The sequence below is a fragment of the Gopherus evgoodei genome, chromosome 1 (genome assembly GCF_007399415.2).
Source record: "Gopherus evgoodei ecotype Sinaloan lineage chromosome 1, rGopEvg1_v1.p, whole genome shotgun sequence".
Classification (NCBI taxonomy): domain Eukaryota; kingdom Metazoa; phylum Chordata; order Testudines; family Testudinidae; genus Gopherus; species Gopherus evgoodei.
The window spans coordinates 273,091,905-273,113,456 of NC_044322.1; the positions used below are offsets into that span (position 1 = coordinate 273,091,905).

Here is a 21,552-nt window from a genome sequence, read left to right on the forward strand (position 1 = left end):
TGGGCTGGTTGCATACACGCCCTGATGAGGTGTGAACTGCCCCTCTGCTTCTAGAGGCTTTTTGTTAGGGCTTATTTTAAGTGATGAGGAAACATTTTCAGCCACATAACTATATACCTGTCATAGAATATCAGGGTTGGAAGGGACCTCATCTAATCCAACCCCCTACTCAAAGCAGGGCTAATCCCCAGACAGATTTTTGCTCCAGGTCCCTAAATGGCCCCCTCAAGGATTGAGCTCACAACCCTGGGTTTAGCAGGCTAATGCTCAAACCAGTGAGCTATCCCACTGCATAACAGTACTATAACATCACTATAACAACAATACTCAGTGCATCATGAGCCTGCCAAAGACACCCAACATGACAACCTTTGCACTGGATGCCACACAATCATATTTTAAGGATGAACATGGGGGTGTAGGGTTTTCCCACGAGGTACAGAACGTCCCACACTCCTTATGTGGTCCTTAAATTAAAACACTTTGGAAGAAAAATTGGCGACTGAATGAAGCTTCACTATCATGGCTGCCACCCTGATCTACCGGGGCACCAGGCTTTTATCATCCATATCCTAAAAAATGTCCTGACCAAACCAGGCCAAAAAAGAGCCCCAAATGACATTGCTGTCTCTGCTGGTTCCAATTATATCCCAAACACCACCTAAAATAAAACAAAATCAAATGTTAACAACAGCAACATCAACAGCTCAAGCCTCCCTCAACCAATTTCTTCTCTTGTCCCTAAAATGACAGTCCTTAACCATTTAAAAAACTGCCAAAGGGTTTTTTTTCCTTCTAAAGCCTCTCTCCAGCTAATTCCCCAAACAACAAAAAAGTTGTTGAAAATAAAAACCTTGTTTAATACTTTACCTTTCAAATTCTTTAACTGTTTTCCTTTCTTTAATTTAAATTTTTTTTTTTAAATATAATGGTATGTTTCCAAGGTACTAAGCAGGCTGAGGTCTCTGTATACCAAACCCCACACCTGGTTTAATACTGTTTAATGTTGGACAGTGATTGGGTTATGTTAACACCTTTAGCCAGTTTATTTCATCTAAATCAATACAACATCGGAAAAAGATAAAAAAGGAGGGAATTTTGAGAGGAACATAGGCAGAAGAAAGGGAGGTTAAAAGTGAAAGAGGGAAGAGATGCAGGCTGGGGTATTGCGAAGGGCCATGATGGTGAGGATGAATAGTCTGAATTTAACTTGTAAAGTGAAAGGAAGCTAACTCTACAATATTCTGTAATAAAGGTAATTGATCCTATGATGTAGAGGGGATGGGATGAGGCAGGAAATAAAACTGCTTTCTCCAGACCCAGTGTCTCAGTATTGGTCAGTTGGTCAGCTGTTTTATGTGGAGGGTTTTTGTCCTTTTGAACCATCAGAAGCAAAATACTGAACTAGAAATGTTGGTAGAACAGGCCCGGTAGGGCAGAAGAAGGGATTGTGGTGGACCAATGCTCTGATCTCATGTGGAAGGAGGTGGGGTACTGGATTAGTAGTCTGATCTGATGCAGCAAAAGGTGGGATGATGGTCAAATCTTATGTTCTGGTTGTGAAAATAAAAGATTATGTTAAACAGTTCTGTAACAATAGATTAAGTTTATCTCTGGAATAGTCTCAATGGGAATGTGAATTTCTAATACTGGTAGTGTTTAATTTTAGGCTAAATAATCTGTTTGGCAATGTTCACTGCTATAAGGGAACAGGAACAAAACTGTTCATGGCAGGAGTGGGTGGAACATAAAGAGACTGATCTGACAGTCTGTAACTTTTGGGATTCTGGATAGTGTGCTGTGTGTATTCTAGAAACAGACTTTTGTGAGGTGGATTTAATAATACCAGTCAGAGACACTCAAATGCGCTGGTGATGTGGGTTGTGTATGTACTTAGATAGGTGAAAACAATTATTTTAGCAAAAAAAAAAAAATCTCTCACTATACCCCCTAAAAACAAAAAACACAGCAAGCAAGTTAAAAGATTACAAGTTAGGCTGTATGCTTCAGCCTCTTGTGAATTGTATACAGGGAGCACCTTGTATCCTGCTCCCAAAGAGCAATGTCCTCCCAGTCTTGACCAGAAAGACAGGTTGGTCTAACATGAAGCAGGGCTAATAAACAGGGAAAATGCAAGAGTCCTGAAAAGTCCCCAGGATTCCTTTCAAAATCAAGCCCCAACACTGATGATCTCAAATGGGGGATATATTATGTAATTGTGGTTTATATGTGAGTTGATCTTTCAGGGATGTTGCATACAGCAGAAGACAGTAGTGCACTGGATCTACCCACTGAAGGTGAGAGGGAGGTTCTGGGTCTCACTGGCAGGTTGGGAAGAGGAATCTACTGTATCTGGTTGGATGCTGATAGTCTCAGCAACTTCACAAATTGAAGAGAGCAGCTGTTCCCTCTCCTTGCCAGGGTGCTTTGCATGCACAGTGAAAGGGGTATAATCTCCTAAGAGTTGTTTTTTGGGGAAGCATACCCACAGCTCATTTAATCTTTGGCATTTCTGCTGACACTGGTGTCTTTCTCACAAAAATCTTAAGAGCTGAACTGAAAAGTAACCAGCTCTCTTCAGAGAGGGTATCAGTTTTCAGTCAGTAGGAATGTGGGCTGGATTTCACATGGTGACACAGAGGTAAAGTGTCTTTGTCACATTACTAATCCTCTGAGATGTGCACACTCCCAAACCGTAAAACAGTTTAACTTATTGGTGCCTCATACCTGAAGGTTTTCATAGATTTTAAGCCAGAAGGGATTGTTAGATCATCTATTCTTAGCTCCTACATAACGAAGGCCTTACAATTTTATCCTGTTACCTCTGCATTGAGCCATAACTTGTGTTTGACTAAAGCACATCTTCCAGAAAGGCCCAGAGTCTTGATCTGAAATCATGAAGAGATGGAGAATGCACCATGTTCCTTGATAACTTGTTCAAAGGGTTAACCACCCTTTGCTGTTAATGTATCACTGAATACTCTAACAATATAAACAGAAAAAAGTATGTTCCATAAAAGCATATGCCCTAAACAAAATACACAATGGGAGCAAGGTAAACCCACAACAACCATTCATATAATATCAAACAGTATACCCTGACTCCATCCTCTTGTATTACCCCCACAATAGCTTTCTTATCTGTTTGGTTGTCTGCTGGAAAACTTTTACCTCTTAAGTCAGTCTGAATGTTCCTTATACCCATGGAAAACCTGTGATCTAAACATGTCAGAAATAGTTTTGATTCTTCGTATCAGGCAAGAGGTGACCAATGGGCATCAGAGGTTATACAGATTTTTTTTTACTGGGAAAGCAGTTGTCTTCATGCAACTCACTGATTGTTTTAGTAAAGCCAAAAATGATGTGCAAATGGCTTCTAGTGAACCTAGTTTCTTGTTGATCTCCATTATTCCACCTCCTCCTTGTCACTAGGGCAGATGGAATAAGGTTTTCTTGCAGTTACTGTGAGCCAAAAATAATAGGTCTTAATTGGTGCCGAGGAGGTGGAAAGGTAAAATTGGAACACCAAGCTGTAGAAATAGGACTTGATACGCAGAATAATCACAACAGGTGTAAATAACACCTAGCTCTTATCATCGGTAGATCTCAAAGCACTTTACAAAAGAGGTCAGTTTCATCATCCTACATTTGGGGAAAATGAGGGAGAAAAGTGGGTTGGTAGCACTCATCCAGCAGCAGAGCTAGGGCTTAAACATAGGTCTCCTAAGGGTATGGCTACATTTGAAATTTCAAAGCGCTGCCCCGGCAGCGCTTTGAAGTGTGAGTGTAGTCAGAGCAGCAGCGCTGGGAGAGAGCTCTCCCAGCACTGCATGTAAACCACATCCCTTACGGGTGTAGCATGCAGCGCTGGGAGCTGCGCTCCCCACGCTGCTGCCCTGATTACACTGACGCTTTACAGCGCTGTATCTTGCAGCGCTCGGGGGGGTGTTTTTTCACACCCCAGTTGCAGCGCTGTAAAGTGTGAGTGTAGCCAAGGCCTTAGTCATAAGTGAGCCCCTTGTCCACTGGGCTATTACAACCTGGTCTGTAACAGGCTCCCAGAGAGCCTAATGCTAGATAAGGGCCCCTTAGATTATATCTGCTCATCAGCTGTGTCCTGATCTAATCTCAGAAAGGAAGTGTGGGAAACTTGTCCCATGCACTACTTATTGAGTGTATTTTTGCTTTGAACAAGGAACTAATTCTTTTTCAGCCTGATATCTCTTTGTTACTTGATAGCCTGACACTGAATTGGTGACTGGAAGTTAATTTCCTTGTAAACAGATGGCAGTCACTAATGCAGGGTTTATGATGACTTCACTGCAGAAAGATCAAGCTGGGGCGGAGGAATATCAAATAACAGCAAAGGGAATGCAGATGTTGCTCTGCTTTATAAGCACCTCATAGACTTTAAGCTCAGAAGGGACCATTATGATCATCTAGTCTGACCTCCTGCACAATGCAGGCCACAGAATCCACTTCTGTAACAATCCCATCCACTTCTATAACAAACCCCTAACCTATGTCTTAGTTATTGAAGTCCCCAAATTGCAGTTTGAAGACCTCAAGCTGCAGAGAATCCTCCAGCAAGTGACCCGTGCCCCATGCTGTTTAACCTCCATATGCGTTAAACAGGTACTTTACCTGCTCGGTAAAGCTCTGTGGAAGATGTGTTCTGAGTAAACTCTGGTGTGTGTTATTGTTACTGATCCTGTTTCTTCTGCTCAGTTCTGGTGCGACTTGTGGCGGAGCTGAAGTTGGAGCAGTATGTACACTGTGTGTTGGATGAAAGCCAGAAAGAGGTCAGTAAATATTATTTCCTTGCTCTCTTTGGTCCCCCAAGTTTGAAAATATGGAAAGTTACACACTATTGTGAATGGGCTCTTGAGGAATGTCCTAAATGCTGCTGCTGCCTTTGTGACTTTGGCAATGTTGACATCTGCCCTGGAATTTTTACCATGATATCCCCCTCCACCATGGCAACATGGCATCCTCTGTGGTTTCTCTTTTCCCTCCATTACTGCGGCAATAATATGGGCAGCTTTTCAGACCTGGAGCTGCTTGGCAGGTCTGCTCCCTTCGCTTGTGCTCTCTTCATTGCCAGATTCATCACAAAATGTCAGACTTCCCCAGAGCACAGAAGCTTGGGAGACAGCAGAGATGGGCAGAGGGTTAGCCAGCTCCCTCATCCACCTACACATCACCGCGGGGGGTGCAGCAGCAGGGCAGAAACCAGGAGGAGATTATTGCTGGGAGATTTGGTGGATGTGTTTAGGGACAATTGTCTGGACAAACAAATATCTTCCGCTGATTTATCCTGAACAGTTAAGGGGGTTCCACTGGCTTAGAAGCTCCCATTTCAAGGGGTTCATTGCACCATGAGGGGAGTTCACCATTTTGTGTGTGTTTCCCATTTTGGGCCACATTCTTATTGGTGGTGTGTTTTCTTCCCTTCCCAGTTATCTAAGGCAGCCACCATGAGAGGGAGCCTGCCTATGTTTAATCTCCTGGGCAAACTGGCAGATGCCATCCCGGGTTTAGCTGATATATTGGTGATTGAACACGGTGAGTCATACTTCATTATGTCATGGTAACATCTAGAGGCCCTGAGAGAGTGAGACAGACACTAAAACCACGAGCAGTCTGGTGGCACCTTAAAGACTAACAGATTTATTTGGACATACGCTTTCGTGGCTAAAAACCCCGCTTCTTCAGATGCATGGAGTGAAAATTACAGATACAGGCATATATATACTGGCACATGAAGAGAAGGGGGTTGCCCTACAATTGAAGAACCAGTGTTGACAAGGCCAATTCAGTCAGGGTGGATGTGGTCCGCTCCCAATAATTGAAGAGGAGGTGTCAATACCAAGAGAGGGGAAATTGCTTTTGTAGTGAGCCAGACACTCTCAGTGATCTTCCTGAAAACACCATTCTGGCCACCATGGATGTAGAAGTGCTTTACACCAGTATTCCACATGAGGATGGGCTATAAGCTGTTAGGAACAGTATTCCTGATGAGGCCATGGCACACTTGGTGGTTAAGCTTTGTGATTTTGTTCTCCCCCACAACCATTTCAGATTTGGGAACAATTTATATCTTCAAGTCAGTGACACTGGTGTGGGTACCCGCATGGCCCCACAGCATGTCAACCTTTTTATGGCTGACTTAGAGTGACGCTTCCTCAACTCTCGTCCCCTAGTACTCTCCTCTACTTGTGCTACATTGATGACATCATCATAAGGACCCACAAGAAGGAGGCCCTTGAAGAATTCCACCTGGATTTCAACAATTTCCACCCTACCATCAACCTCAGCCTGGACCAATCCACACAAGAGATCCACTTCTTAGACGCTACAGCGCTAATAAGTGATGGTCACATAAACACCACCCTATATTGGAAACCTACTGACTGCTATATGTACCTACATGCCTCCAGCTTCCATCCAGGACACATCACACGATCCATTGTCTACAGTCAAGCCCTAAGATACAGCCGCATTTGCTCCAATCTCTCAGACAGAGACAAACACCTACAATATCTTTATCAAGCATTCTTAAAACTACAATACCCTCCTGGGGAAGTGAGGAAACAGACTGACAGAACGAGATGGGTACCCAGAAGTCACTTACTACAGGAGAGGCCCAACAAGGAAAATAACAGAACACCATTGGCCATCACGTACAGTCCCCAGCTAGAACCTCTCTAGCACATCATCAATGATCTACAATCTATTCTGGAAAACGATCCGTCACTCTCACAGACCTTGGGAGGCAGGCCAGTCCTTGCTTACAGACAGCCCCCCCAACCTGAAGCAAATACTCACCAGCAACTACACGCCACAGAAACACTAAGCCAGGAACTAATCCCTGTAACAAATCCCATTGCCTACTCTGTCCCCATATCTTCTCTAGTGACACCATCAGAGGACCCCAACCACATCAGTCACACCATCAGGGGCTCGTTCACCTGCACATTACTAATGTGATATATGCCATCATGTGCCAGCAATGCCCTTCTGCCATGTACATTGGCCAAACTGGTCAGTCTCTATGTAAAAGAATAAATGTACACAAAGCAGACATCAGGAATGGTAACATACAAAAGCCAGTAGGAGAACACTTCAATCTCTTAGGACATTCAATAACAGATTTAAAGTAGCCATCCTTCAACAAAAAAACCCTTCAAAAACAGACTTCAAAGAGAAACTGCAGAGCTACAATTCATTTGCAAACTTAACACCATTAATTTGGGCTTGAATAGGGACTGGGAGTGGCTGGCTCACTACAAAAGCAATTTCCCCTCTTTTGATATTGACACCTCCTCATCAATTATTGGGAGTGGACCACATCCACCCTGTCTGAATTGGCCTTGTCAACACTGGTTCTTCACTTGTAAGGCAACTCCCTTCTCTTCATGTGCCAGTAAATATTTATGCCTGTGTCTGTAATTTTCACTCCATGCATCTGAAGAAATCAGGTTTTTTTACCCACAAAAGCTTATCTTTCCAAATAAATCTGTGTCAAGGGTAGCCTTGTTAGTCTGGATCTGTTAAAAGCCACAAAGAGTCCTGTGACACCTTATAGACTAATAGACATATTGAAGCATAAGCTTTTGTGGGTGAATACCACGGCATGCGTCTGACAAAGTGGGTGTTCACCCATGAAAGCTTATGCTCCAGATAAATCTGTTAGTCTTTAAGGTGCCACCCGACTCCTCATTGTTTTTGTGGATACAGACTAACATGGCTACCACTCTGATACAGACACTAAGTCACTTTCCCAAGGTCACAAAGCAAATCTGTGGCAGAACTAGGCATTGGACCCAAATCTCTTGAGTCCCTGTCCAGTACTTAGCCATGAGGCTGCTCTACCTCTCCTGGCTAATTCGGCCTGTTGAAGACCAGCCTTAGTGGACTGGAATTTGAAGCTTTGTTTGCCTCTTGGGAGACATGCATGTGGTTGCACTTCCCCATGTCTCCCTTCCCCAAGGTAGGAGTGTTGGTGCGAGAATGCTCAGACCCTGAGTAGAGGGGGTTGGGGAGTGGATGTGGGCGTGTATATTGTTATGTAGTTTAACTGTGAGCCCCCTTGGACAATTCTTACAGCATCACTCACTCCTCAGAGAATCACAGCAGGTGGCCCCACATTTCTTAATATAAGGCTTGATTAGGGAAAGAGGGAAAGGTCAATTAACATGCATTAACTAATCTCAACCTAACCTCAACCTCTTTTCCTAGCCTGCATGGACAGGGTCTGTAAAGTGTTTCTGGAGGCTTTTGCAGGGAATGTGCCTCTGCCAGATGACTTAGAAATGTCATTACCAGTGTTTTCTCTCAACAGCTGTCATTGTTGTTCACCACTCTAGGTAACTTAATGGAACACCTGCTGGCAGGCTTGATGTACCCCAACGAGGGTGTAAAGGCTGCTGTCTGCTATCTTTATGGCAAGCTGTACTCTTCCCCCACTAGTTCAGAAAGGCTGTCAGTGCACTTCACAGAGAGGCTGTGTGACCTCTTCTTGGCTACCCTAGGGAATGCACAGACAAAGGAACTGCAGGTTAACTGCTTGGGTAAGACATCTCAGAGAAACAAAAGATGTGGGGTTGTCTTTGATAGTTTGGGATTCTAATGTGTCCTGGACTCTGGATTGTTCCTCAGAACTCTGAACTTGCAAACTCTCAGCTGGTTGGACTATTCCGTAGGTAGTGAGTGTACTTGTCCACAACTACTGATCCCTTCTGTTACTGCACAACAATCGTTCATCCTAGCCCCATTGCCAAACCCTCCTAGTATAACCAGGGAAGCAACACACTCTGTCACACCTTGTTGCTGGAACCCCAGTGGTACTTGCTGAAACTGTCTCTGAAGGCCTCCAGCTTGCACCATGGCTTGACCTGTCCCAATTTGACTGTGTCATCTGCCTGGAAATCAAGTAATCCCCTAAGGTTAAAGTGACTGATTCCAACCTCTACATACAATCAGATAGATTGGTATTGTAAAGTAGTTGGTTTGATTCTGAGAAATGCAACTTGGAGATATGAAGTGTCTCGTAGCTTAGGCTGAAAAACAAAAATGGAGATTGGCTTTCTCTCACAGGCGCTGACTTTCCAATATGCCCACCCTCACCCCACACCCTTGCCCTGTCTCTTTCCACCCCCTCCCCAAGCGTGCTGCATCCTCACTCCTCCCGCTTCCCGCTGAGAGCCTCCTGCATGCTGTGAAACAGCTGATCGCGGTGGGCGGGAGGCACTGGGTTGGAGGGGGGAGGAGCTGATTGGCAGGGCCACCGATGGGCGGGAGGTGCTGAGGGAAGGAGGTGGGGGCTGATGGGGCTGCCAGTGGGTGCTCAACACCCACCATTTTTTTCCCTGTGAGTGTTCCAGCCCCAGAGCACCCACGGAGTCGGCGCCTATGCTTTCTCTAAGCTTCTGGATGATGCAGTCAGAACCATCGTTTTGCATAGAGCAGTAATGTCATGCAGCACACAGGATGGTTTCGGCTACACTCACACAGCTCAAATGCACACCAAACAGCGATCTCTCCCTTTACTGTACAAGGGGAACAGTAGTCTGCTTGCTTTTCACATCCAACAGTCAGCCATTTGTAACAGATGTCTCTTTTCAAAAGTTCACTCCAACAGCCCTGCTACATCACTTATGGACTTACATTAGAGTGTTGTCTACAAAATCTCTTGTTGATGATTTGCATCAGTGCATGTAACAATGTGCACTGTATATTTATAATGTGCTGCTTGTGGTAGGTTCTTTAAACTTGTAGCAGTTACAGAAATGGGATTATTAAATGGGTAGGTGTGAGAGCAGGTTGGGAGAATGGATAGCAAGAGGTGTGAATGGTTGGCAGTAGTAAGTACCTGGGGGAGAAACTGGTGATTGGGTCTCTGGCTGCAAACGGCAGAGAAGAGGCTGGTTTTGAGCTGCGCTTTAAAAAGTTTGGAGGTGAGGAATTGGAAGGGCAGAAGGAGTGGATCAGGTTGTGCTAGAAAGCTGATGCAATGGCAATTAAAGGATCCAGTGATGGAAGAGGGAACGGGGAATGGAGAGAATCAGAAACGGCAAAGAGGAGAATTGGGGATGAGGGTGCGTGTGTAAAGCATTGATGGATGGTGGAGATACATGGGGGCATGGCCAGAGAAAGCCCTGAATGTAAGCAGAAGGGTTTTGTCAAGAATACAGCAGTGGGTAAGGAGTCAGTGACATATTTCAGGACAGGATGTTGTGAAGCTCCCAATTGTTCCCACTCCCAGTTTGCTGCTTGTTCTTTCTCTCTCTTTGCAGGTTTGCTAAAGGAGCTGCTGAATTCTGACCATTTTGTATCAGTTATTATGAGCAATTCAAGAAGAGGGACAGATTCCGAGAATACTGAGTTGTTGGAGGGAGAGAACCCACTGCCACTAGTGCTCAAAAAGGTAATTGCTGAAGGGGTTACCACATCTCTCAACATGCCTTGTACAAGTGGCCAGTCAAATTATCCCTTACTGTAAGGTGAGTTATCAATAGGAACAGTTATTTGCTGCACTGGTTCAAGTAGCCTCCCCCATACTGATCAATGTCAGATACAGCCTAGGAAGGTGGAAATCCCCCATAATGCACCAGTTGTTCAATAGTGCTCCAGTAGTGAGTGGAATTTCTTCCTGATCCCAGCTCTGTTTAGCTGATACGCTGAAGCATGAGGATCAGCATAGCTCTTGTAAGCATTAGCCTGGCTAGTGTGATTACAAAGCTATTCTTAGTCATAGGCGTCTTTAATGTTTTTCTTAATCTTGCTAAGTTACTTGCCTTGGTATTATCTTGCCATAGCAAGTTACACTAGGGAATTATATGTTGCTTAAAGAGATTTCTTTTTGCCTGTTTTAAATTGGTCTTTTTCAAGCTCGCTCTAGGAATTCTTTCCTAATCAAGTCTGTGGTTTTGATTTTTTTCTTCATTTTTGTTTCCACACAGCTGTTGCTGTCCAGAGATGAAATGCTACAGGTGGCAAGTGTTCAATGTATGACTGCTGTGCTTGTGCATTCTCCTATCAAATATGCTCCTGCCTTTATTCATGCAGACATCCCAGGTGAAGAAATACAATAATACCTTGTAGCTTTACAGTGTCTTTCCCTCTGGGGGTATTTTAACAGTGTACAGTTTGTGAACATAGGTAATTGGTATCAATCCATGTAATGCATCCACCTCTGGGGTAGTCACAACAGCCATTCTGCATCAACAAAAACCACCAACGTTATTATAGGAAGAGAATTGAAAAATAAGCTCCTAGTTGAAATTTAAGGGGGAGTTTTATGTAGACAGAATGTAATGTCCTAAATTGGAATTTGGGCAGGTCATCAGGCTTAAGACTCCTCTTGCAAAAAGTGCCAATGAGGATACTTATTATCTGTAATTGGTGTAAAGACAGCACTTCTAAATGCATAGCATTGCTAGGAGGCATTGCTCCAGTAGTGATTCAGAGCATAGACCATCCTTTACCAAATTACTAATTACTTCCTGCAGCATTTGAATTTTCCTTTGAAGTCTCCCATCGAAGAATTAACTTGGCCTAACCCTGCTTAGATTATACATTCTCATGGCATGCGTAACTGCAGAACCCAAACAAGCCAACTTCTATCCTGAATTAACCCTATATCATCCCCTTGACTTCAGTGGGGTTGCACAGGATGTAATTCAGCTCAGACTTTGGCCCAGGATGCCAGCCCAGGAAGATGTTAAATTTTCATTTCCCCTCCGCAGAGGAATTAATCACTTTGGTTTTGTGCATCCCCTACTTTGGATGTGTAAGAGTGTGAGAGACGGGGTCACAGCTGCTGTGACAAAGCTGGCTTTATCCCTTAAATCATGTTAAAGTCTATAGCTGTATTTCAGCTGCTTGCTAGCTATGTACCAGAAGGATATCAGCCCACTTGCCTTCAGGACCCTGCTGCTCTTTAGTCACTTTATTTGAGGATGATATATCCACCATTTTCCTCTGCGTTCTCCCTCTCTTTCTTTAAGAGTCCTATTTCACAGTAATCCTCGCTTTGGCTGAGCAAAGCTGGAATCCCTTTCTCCTTCAGGGCTCATCAGTGCTGCTGGACACCATCCAGAGGTAGTGAGTGGGTGGTTGTCTCCTCTTCCCTAGGGACTATTACTGAGTGTTACTGTTAAATTAGTATGGCAGTAGGGTGGAAACAAGAAGATCTGAAAGAAACACTGCTCCCAGTTAAAGCCTCTGTTGTTCTCCCTGGCCCCCTAGGGGCAGTTGTGCCAGGCATGGTGGAGATGCTGTTTTACTAGGGTGGTTTTATTTGTTTGCTTGCAGAATTCCTGTTTGAGTGTCTCTTCTGCACCAATGAAATTCTCCTCTGGTCGGTTTATTGCTGCCTGCTGCTCCTAACTGAGGAGCGGCTTTTCTTTTCCAAGTGTCACACAGTCTATGGTAGGTCCCAGTCCTTCCTAACCTGTCAAAATTGCTTGAGTAATATCACATGGACACTGAGGATGTAGCTGGGGTTTCAGAGCCTTTTACTGCAAGGTCACTGGTCCCAGATTAGTAGTAACTGAAAATTATTCCAATACGATGCTTGTCTGGAGACTTCCATGACATAGGTTTATGGTGCCTGAGTCCAGTTCCTGGTGGGCACATGTCTACATTACAGAAGCCACCAGCACTGTTGACATTAACTGGCATCTTGCTGGCAGTCTCTACAAAGATGCCAAAGACATAGGAAGACAGAAGCTGAATTCACCATTAGGGTATGTCTATATTTGAACTGGGAACATGATTCCTGACTTGTGTAGACATACCCACCCTAGCTCTGCTCAAGTCAGCACCTAAAAACAGCAGCGTGTCTGTGCCGGCACAGGCGGTGGCTTGGGGTAGCCACCTGAGTGTGTACCCAGAAGAGTGGGTGGGATTGTACTTGGGGTAGATACCCTAAGCAACCGTCTGGGCCACCAGAGCCACACTCCTGTTTTTAGGTGCTAGCTCAAGCAGAGCTAGTGCAGGTACATCTGCATGAGCTTGGAATCATACCTTCCAGCTCAAATGTAGATGTGCCTTTACAAGGGAAGCTGAGGCACGTTGGCAGGGAGCAGAGTGTATGGGGAACATTTTGCTGCCACTGCCTATGCCCTGCCATTGTCAGCAGATCCTCCAACCCCCACTCCCCTTTGAAAATTCATCTCCCACCCCCATCATAACTCTTCTTGGGTTTTTGGTGTGTGTGTTAAAATCTCCCTGATGACATCTCATGAATGCATGCCCCTCTGCAGGCATCGAATCTGTGGTGAGGAGCCTGAAAGGAATCCTGCAACTGAATAATGTGGAGCTGCACAAGCAGGGACTCTTGCTGTTCACTGAAATACTGAAACGGTAAGGGACCTCCTGCTCACTCACGCGTCACTGAGTTGGAGGACATTGCGAAGGCAAGGGAGAGCACCTGTTCACTAAAGAAGGGCGTGAGGGCAAGTTTCAGATAAAACTTACTCATCCACATCTCATGCACCCCCTCCCAAAACAACTGCCCCATAGTAGCTCCTTTGGCAGTGTCAGCAGAGAACTGAGGGACTGAGTGAATTGTCCTCTCTGCCTTGGGAAGGACACCTCCAAGATAAGACAGAGGCTCATTGGTGGGGAAGAGGACGGGGGAACCAGGGGACTGGGTCAGTGTATGTGAGCAGCTCAGCACTGCCTGTGCTGCTCTATACCTAAACTGAGAGCACAACCTCCAGGGCTTTCAGTCCAACACCCGTCACCTGGATTGAATTTTACATAGAAACACTGGGCTGAATTATGAATTTGTTTCCCCTCACTCTTCTTTTGTGCAAAATAGGAGAATTCATGTAGTGTCTGGCTTTAATTCCCCCCTAATTTCTTTGCCTCTCCATCACTCCAGTATCTCATCCTTTTTTTTTTTTTGCTCAGTTCCCCAAGTTGAATTTCTGTGACATAATATTACAGTCATTCCTGTAAAAATAACAAAAAATGTGATGCTATTGGCACAAGATGGTGCTGGCAGTGCAGGATCCATCAGAAGGAGAGAAACCGGGATATGGGAAGAGAAAAGCTCTTTCTCAAAGTACACTTCTCTGCATTAGTCATTGCAAATGGAAGAGAGGCTAATATCTTGCCAAGCTAATGGCATTTTTGGTACAGTATGTGTTCTTGTTTGCTATGCTTTGAAGTACAGTGTTTCTTTCAGATCATCTATTTTGTGCTGAGGAAAGGGATCCCATCAATGATCCTCTAGTTTTTTCCCCTTCTACTTGCTGTCTAACTGAGGGTTGCTGCATTGCAGTAACACCTCCTCTCCCCCACACCACCACAGTCACTGGCCAAAGGGGTGGCTGAACACAGGAATCCATCCCTTAGGAATCCAGTCACTTTTTGAAAGGGTCAGGTGGTCTAGAGTACTCAGCGCACTCCACCTGCAGGAGTGTCAGCACAGGAGGAGCAGTGGGCAGAGTTTGGGACCCAAACAGAGATGCTGCCATTTAGACCTTTCTTCCAAGGCAAAGTTACATCATAAAATGCCCTACTACAGTGATATTTGTGCCCCCAGTCAGTAGGGAAGCATTTCTCAAGGGTTAGTGTTTCAAACAAGGAAGTGCCACAATACTGCAGGAGAAGCTCTTTTCATGGCGTTTCCAGCCTCTCTGGAAGCAGGGTATTTGTTTCTTTATTTAGAAATGTCTCTGTTCAGGTAGACATTCAGATACCAGAGTAGCAAAGAGTCCTGTGGCACCTTATAGACTAACAGACGTTTTGGAGCATGAGCTTTCGTGGGTGAATACCCACTTCGTCAGGTGCATCTGTATTCACCCACGAAAGCTCATGCTCCAAAACGTCTGTTAGTCTATAAGGTGCCACAGGACTCTTTACTGCTTTTACAGATCCAGACTAACATGGCTACCCCTCTGATACTAGGTACCAGAGTGCTGAGCATGGTGTGAAATCCTAGGTAGGTGAGTTCTTTCTCTTGTAGAGTGGCTGTTTGTCCTGAAGTTTTCAGACCAATGTTTGCTGATCCAATCAGTTAACCATCCACACACTTAGGTTTTTCTCCAAACCTTTTGACATTTGCCTGTCGTGAATGGTGCTGGGATCCAGCCATAACAGACTCACAGACAGCATGAATGTTTTGCTTGGAGACTGCATGAAATCCTTGGAGAGTCACTATCTAAGTACAAAGCTAGGACTTTGCTGTGTGACGTCTGGTAGCATGGCCTGAAGCTGCAAGACTTAGCGTCTTTTGGGGAATAAGGACAGAACACTGAGATGGTCTTATTTTTCATACTCTCTTTTCAAGCTTCACAAAGCTTTACTCATTTGCTCTTTGTTTCCCCTTCTCAGGCAACCAGTGGAAATCAAGTTATTCACAAATCTGACCATGTGTAAAGATGCCATTGGTGTTCTTGTGGAGGCAGTAAAATGTCCGGTGCTGGAGGTAGCAGTAGAGGCTGTGAAAGCTGTGGCTGCTATTCTGAGGTAAGCAGGAAGGGATCTGATAGGCTTCTTTCAGGAGAGATTTATTTTGGATGTGACACATCTGTCTTATCCATATTGGCCTCTTCAGATCTACTCCTGTCTGTCCAAATCCATCACAGTTGCTTTCAGTCCAGTTACAGACTGAAGGCAGGAGCAAGTTGGTGAAGGTGCGCTACTGTCAATCAAGTCTTTCTTCGTGCTGACCGTGCTACGACATGTGACCTTCTTGGGAGTTTTGTCTTTAGTGGGGAAAGTTCAGAGGTTTCTTCCAACTCCCAGCTGCTGTCGTTCTTTCTCCCTGTCTCCACAGGAAGGACCACTTGAGCTGCCCCCTGGTGCAGTATGTAGAGTTGCAGAAACTGATTGAGACTATGCTGAAGCGGTGTGCTGACCTATCACTGCCACCCATTAACAGGAGGCCCGCAGTAAGTCAAGGAGGACCATTGCTGCTTCTCAGCAGGTCTTGCAGATAATGGCCTTTGTATATAGCTGGCATATGGATGCCGCATACACTTACACTTTCCCCTTTTTCCATGAATGGTGGGTAGCCCTCAGGGATTCCCGCAGTTTCCCTTTATTCTTCCTCCTCTGGAAAGGCCTCAGTTCCTCTCTGATTGAGGAAGGCTGGGTATTGGTCCCTCTGGAGGCCATTATTGCTTCTGCCAGATCAATGGAAATGTGGGGAGGTTTGCTAAGAAGTGGTTGCAGGGCTGAGTTTCCTCCCTCCATGTGCCTTCAGCTCCAAGAGAGTTCAAGCTCCCCATGTTCAGGCTCCTTCACAGCATGCTTCCTCTTTCGTGTTTATTACCAGTGATGTTCCTCACTCTGCCTTAAACTTAGAGGGTCACATTCCATGGGCTGTGACCCCCTCTCACCAAGAGAGCTACCAGCAATCATTTGGATTGCATATCCGGTTCTCTTCTCATGAAGGGGAATTGGGCAAAGATCCAGAGGTGTATCTGAGGAGGAGAAGCGATAACAGGTGGCTGAACACAAGCACAAAGCTTAAGAACCCTGTTTTAGATCTATATGCACACGGGTTTATGTCACAGGCGTGTCTGTAATAGAAGAAGCACCTGGCTGAAATGTAGGGTTTAGCAGGTAGCTGCTGAATTTTCTCTAAAAGAATTTTGCATGGTCTGAATCATGTAGCATCTGTTGTTTTTGTCTTATCTGATGGGGGACTATGAAGTTGTTTCATGCTGTTTGGTTAGACCTTAGATGTCAGTCTATTTGCTTTTCCTGAGCTATTAGCTCCAGATGCACTAGTGAATCACTAATAGAGGGGAACTGGGCTGTGGAAAAGAAACCAGGGACTCAGGGAAAGCAGAAAATGGTTATTATAAGGTGGAATTTGTTTCAGCATCAGATGGGAAAGTGGCTCATGGACACGCAGTTTTCAGATTGCTCAGGCACCAATCTGTAACGGTTCTTAATGTTGTCCTTTCGGAGAGAATTCAGAGAAGAACAACTCAGATGATTAAGGGGCTGGTGGGTTTGACTTATGAAGAAAGATTAAGAGAGCCATGTATGTCCTTCCTCACCCAAAATGACTAGCACCCTGGTCCTACAACTAAGGAGATGCAGGCAGACTCCTGTGCTTCCATGAAGCCACATTGAAGTCATGGGACTCTGGGAACTGGGGTCTGCCCATTCAGTCAGCTGCAGGATTGGGGTCTAAGGAGGGATATAACAATCTACAAGCAACTTGAATGATGTAAACACTGAGGAGGAAGAGGAATTGTTCAGGGTTGTCCGAGAGGTAAGTTAAGAGAAAATTAAAGCTAAATAGTCTTCCCAGAGCAGTGATAGAATCCTCATTACCTGAGCCATTTAAAATGGGACCAGACAGACCCATGGCAATATATTGCATTGTCCAGTGGGCAAGGTATTATCTAACAGATCTTTTCTGTTTCTAATCTCGATGAGGGAAGTGCAGATGGGTAATAACACTGAACAAAAAGGAACCCATCTGTGGATGAAATGAATTTCACAATAGGTATTGTCTCACACCCCACCCCTGGTTGGTTAGATGTTTTTAGGGGCGAGCGTTAATTTGTTTCACATATAAACACAAGCTCTTGAGGACATGTCCCTGCTTCTGTCCTTTAATGGGGTGATCTTCTCTCCTCAATCTCTCAGAGTCACCTGGGGCACAGCACTCAGAACAAAGCAGTTTTGCGACAGGGGCAGTTCCTGCTCAGTACTGTGGAAGGCTTCAGAAATGCTTGTAGGTGAGGAGATAAGGGGATTTCTGTTGGTTCTGGCTCTATCTAATCAATTGGTGAGTGAATTCCCCCCTCCCACCCACACACCCTGTGCCCAGCTAACATTCCTTACAGTCTCTCTTCAGCGTGATGTGAAAGTACAGTATTTGCTCTGTCAGCTCAACTTGTGGAAGGGCTGCTCTGTGGTGAGTCTGCCAGCTGTTAGCCAGATGCTAGAGCAGACAGAACTACTTAGAGGGATCCTTTAAGCCACTAGAGTGAATGTATCCAGTCAGTGGAGATCTCCATTCCTCTGTGATTCAGCTGCTGGACCTGCCGGCCAGAGGCTAGAGATGATCTTTTAAAATTAAATGTACTGGTCAATGTAATGCTCTTGAAACTGGAGACTCAAGTTGCCTGTTTAGCCACATAACATGTAAACTGGAGGAAGTTGCAAAGTAGAGTCCCTCTCATGGTGACTTTACCCAGATCTGGAGGAACTCACTTCTAAGGGTACGTCTACACTACAGGATTATTCCAATTTTACATAAACCGGTTTTGTAAAACAGATTGTATAAAGTCGAGTGCATGCGGCCACACAAAGCACAATAATTCGGTGGTGTGCGTCCATGTACCGAGGCTAGCGTCAATTTCTGGAGCGTTGCACTGTGGGTAACTATACCGTAGCTATCCCATAGTTCCCACAGTCTCCCCCGCCCATTGGAATTCTGGATTGAGATCCCAATGCATGATGGTGCAAAAACAGTGTCGCGGGTGATTCTGGGTAAATGTCGTCACTCATTCCTTCCTCCGCGAAAGCAATGGCAGACAATCATTTCGCTCCCTTTTTCCCTGGATTGCCCTGGCAGACACCATAGCATGGCAACCATGGAGCCCGTTTTGCCTTTTGCCACTGTCACTGTATGTGTACTGGATGCCGCTGACAGAGGCGGTACTGCAGCACTACACAGCAGCATTCATTTGCCTTTGCAAGGTAGCAGAGACAGTTACCAGTCGTTCTGTACTGTCTGCTGTGCCATTGTAAATTGGCAATGAGATGACGGTTATCAGTTGTTCTGTACTGTCTGCTGCTGTCATGGGTGCTCCTGGCTGACCTTTGCTGAGGTCAGCCAGGGGCGCAAAGACAAAAATGGGAATGACTCTCCGGGTCATTCCCTCCTTTATGTTGTATCTAAAAATAGAGTCAGTCCTGCCTAGAATATGGGGCAAGTGTACTGGAGAACCAGTGTACTAGAGAGCACAGCTGCTCCGTGTCAGATCCCGCAGAAATGGTGAGCTGCATGCCACTCTAGGGGGTGCCCCTGCAACAACCCCACCCGTTGCTTCCTTCCTCCCTCAGCCTTCCTGGGCTACCGTTGCAGGGTCCCCCCATTTGTATGATGAAGTAATAAAGAATACAGGAATAAGAAACACTGACTTTTTAGTGAGATAAAATGAGGGGGAGGCAGCCTCCAGCTGCTATGACAGTCCAGGAGGACATTAAACAGTGGTGGGGAGAGGAGTCCAGCATCCCGCTGCTATGATAGTCCAGGCAGTACAGAATAGTTTCTTTAGACATGAAAGGGGCGGGGGGGGCTGATGGAGCTCAGCCCCCAGTTGCTATGACGAGGACAGTTACCAGCCGTTCTGTACCATCTGCCGGGAATAACCGGGAGACATTCCTATTTTTACCCAGGCGCCCCCGGCCGACCTCACCTGAGGCCAGCCAGGAGCACTCACGGGATGATGACAAGGATGGCTACCAGTCCTTCTGCATTGTACTGTCTGCCACTGGGGAAGGGAGGGGAGAGGATGCTGCTGTTCAGTGCCACGGCACCGCATCTACCAGCAGCATGCAGTAGACATACGGTGACATTGAAAAAGGCCAAGAAACGATTTTTTTCCCTTTTCTTTCACGGGGGAGGGGAGTAAATTAACGAGCTATACCCTGAACCACCCCAAAGAATGTGTTTGACCCTACAGGCATTGGGAGCTCAGCCAAGAATGCAAATACTTTTCGGAGACTGCGGGGACTGTGGGATAGCTGGAGTCCTCAGTCCCCCCTCCCTCCCTCCATGAGCGTCCACTTGATTCTTTGGCTTTCTGTTACACTTGTCACACAGCACTGTGCTGTGGACTCTGTATCATAGCCTGGAGATTTTTTTCAAATGCTTTGGCATTTCATCTTCTGTAACGGAGCTCTGATAGAACGGATTTGTCTCCGCATACAGCGATCAGATCCAGTATCTCCCGTACAGTCCATGCTGGAGCTCTTTTTAGATTTGGGACTGCATCGCCACCCGTGCTGATCAGAGCTCCATACTGGGCAAACAGGAAATGCAATTCAGAAGTTCGCGGGGCTTTTCCTGTCTACCTGGCCAGTGCATCCAAGTTCAGATTGCTTTCCAGAGCGGTCACAGTGGAGGCCAATACCGTTGATTTGCGGCCACACTAACCCTAATCCGATATGGTAATACCGATTTCAGCGCTACTCCTCTCGTCGGGGAGGAGTACAGAAACTTGTTTTAAGAGCTCTTTATATCGATATAAAGGGCCTCATTGTGTGGACGGGTGCAGCGTTAAATCGGTTTAACGCTACTAAAATCGGTTTAAACCCTTACTGTAGACCAGGCCCAAGAGAGAGAAGAATCTCCAGCTGCCTATTTAATCCTTGGTGGCTTCACTGAGATGCCAAAAGAAGGGGGACCCAGTACCAGTTCTGATGGTTTTGTGATGCACACCTGTCCCATTAGAAACTTGCCTGAGACCCACTAGCTCATTCCATATAGACCCCTGAACAGCTGTTGGAAAATAACAACCTCTGGTCACTACCCAAATTTGGTGGCTAAACTTGAACTAGTGGAAGATTTGTTTTAGTCTATGCTGAAACAATCTCTTGGTGCGGTATTAGAAGGTGCTGTGCTTCTATAATACTGACTTGTATTGCAATGCAAAACTGGGTTCATGGCCACTCATGATCATTAAATACCCTATGGCATTTTTATAAGATTTGAGGCATTAGCCCTGGTGTTCAGGCCAAATTTCAAACTGACTAAGTACATTTAACCAAATGATGATATTATCTCCTTGCCCTGCAGCAGGAATTCCATTTAATTCTTTCTCCTCCTGTGATACTATTGGGTAGTGTCACTGGCTCAAAATGGCTGTCAGATTTCATTTGAGATAGCTCATTTCATTGACTGATCTGTGCACAAACAGCATGTGACATGCTCTGGGGTCCATCAGATTCTAGAGGTGTAACACGCTGTAGGTTCTGCAGAGACCAGGAGAGTGCATTCTCTGATGTCCATGTGTATGTTTCTAGGTTAGCTGTGGAATGTCAAAGCGACCCCTTGGCTCAGGAGAATGCTTTCACCGCTCCCGGCTCGGAGAGCGAGAATACTCTGAGCAGCTTCTCTGAGTTTCTGCTGAGGATTTGCGACAGCCTTTGCATCCCCATAGTCCTGGTAGGATTAGTTTAGAACTCACACTGTCCCTCAGGCATCAGGGGCACCCAAGCAGTAGGGATGCTTATGGGAGATTGTTGAGAAGAATTTGTGTGGGAGAGGAGAATTAGGGATAAACCAGTGCGTCAGCCTCATACAAATGTAGCTGTGGCATATTCTGTCTCATGTTGGGCAATCCTCAGTTTATTTGGCTTATGGGAAACGGAAGAGAGAAGTCTAGTGTGTGTGAGAGGAGGGTGTATGAACTCAGAGCCCTGCCTGCATTTCATAGAGAGGTCTCCATACGAGGAACTCTCTGAAATAGCACTCTACCTAAATGATATAATAAATGACAGATTTTGCCACTGCTGGAGGTGATGTACGTATGAACCACTCTCCCTCTTCTCCTCTCT

The 21,552-nt window shown here is 45.5% G+C and overlaps 1 protein-coding gene across 1 annotated transcript in view; it reads left to right on the forward strand.

The window, feature by feature from the left end:
* Positions 1 to 21,552, forward strand: part of MEI1 (meiotic double-stranded break formation protein 1) — a 51,853-nt gene that overhangs the window by 4,363 nt on the left and 25,938 nt on the right. The window contains exons 3-14 of the mRNA XM_030547556.1: positions 2,247 to 2,297; positions 4,729 to 4,802; positions 5,460 to 5,565; positions 8,370 to 8,573; positions 10,299 to 10,429; positions 10,965 to 11,079; positions 12,319 to 12,435; positions 13,272 to 13,371; positions 15,352 to 15,486; positions 15,797 to 15,911; positions 17,629 to 17,720; positions 21,019 to 21,160. Of these exons, the coding sequence (XP_030403416.1) occupies positions 2,247 to 2,297; positions 4,729 to 4,802; positions 5,460 to 5,565; positions 8,370 to 8,573; positions 10,299 to 10,429; positions 10,965 to 11,079; positions 12,319 to 12,435; positions 13,272 to 13,371; positions 15,352 to 15,486; positions 15,797 to 15,911; positions 17,629 to 17,720; positions 21,019 to 21,160 (1,382 nt within the window). The remainder of the gene's footprint in view (positions 1 to 2,246; positions 2,298 to 4,728; positions 4,803 to 5,459; positions 5,566 to 8,369; positions 8,574 to 10,298; positions 10,430 to 10,964; positions 11,080 to 12,318; positions 12,436 to 13,271; positions 13,372 to 15,351; positions 15,487 to 15,796; positions 15,912 to 17,628; positions 17,721 to 21,018; positions 21,161 to 21,552) is intronic.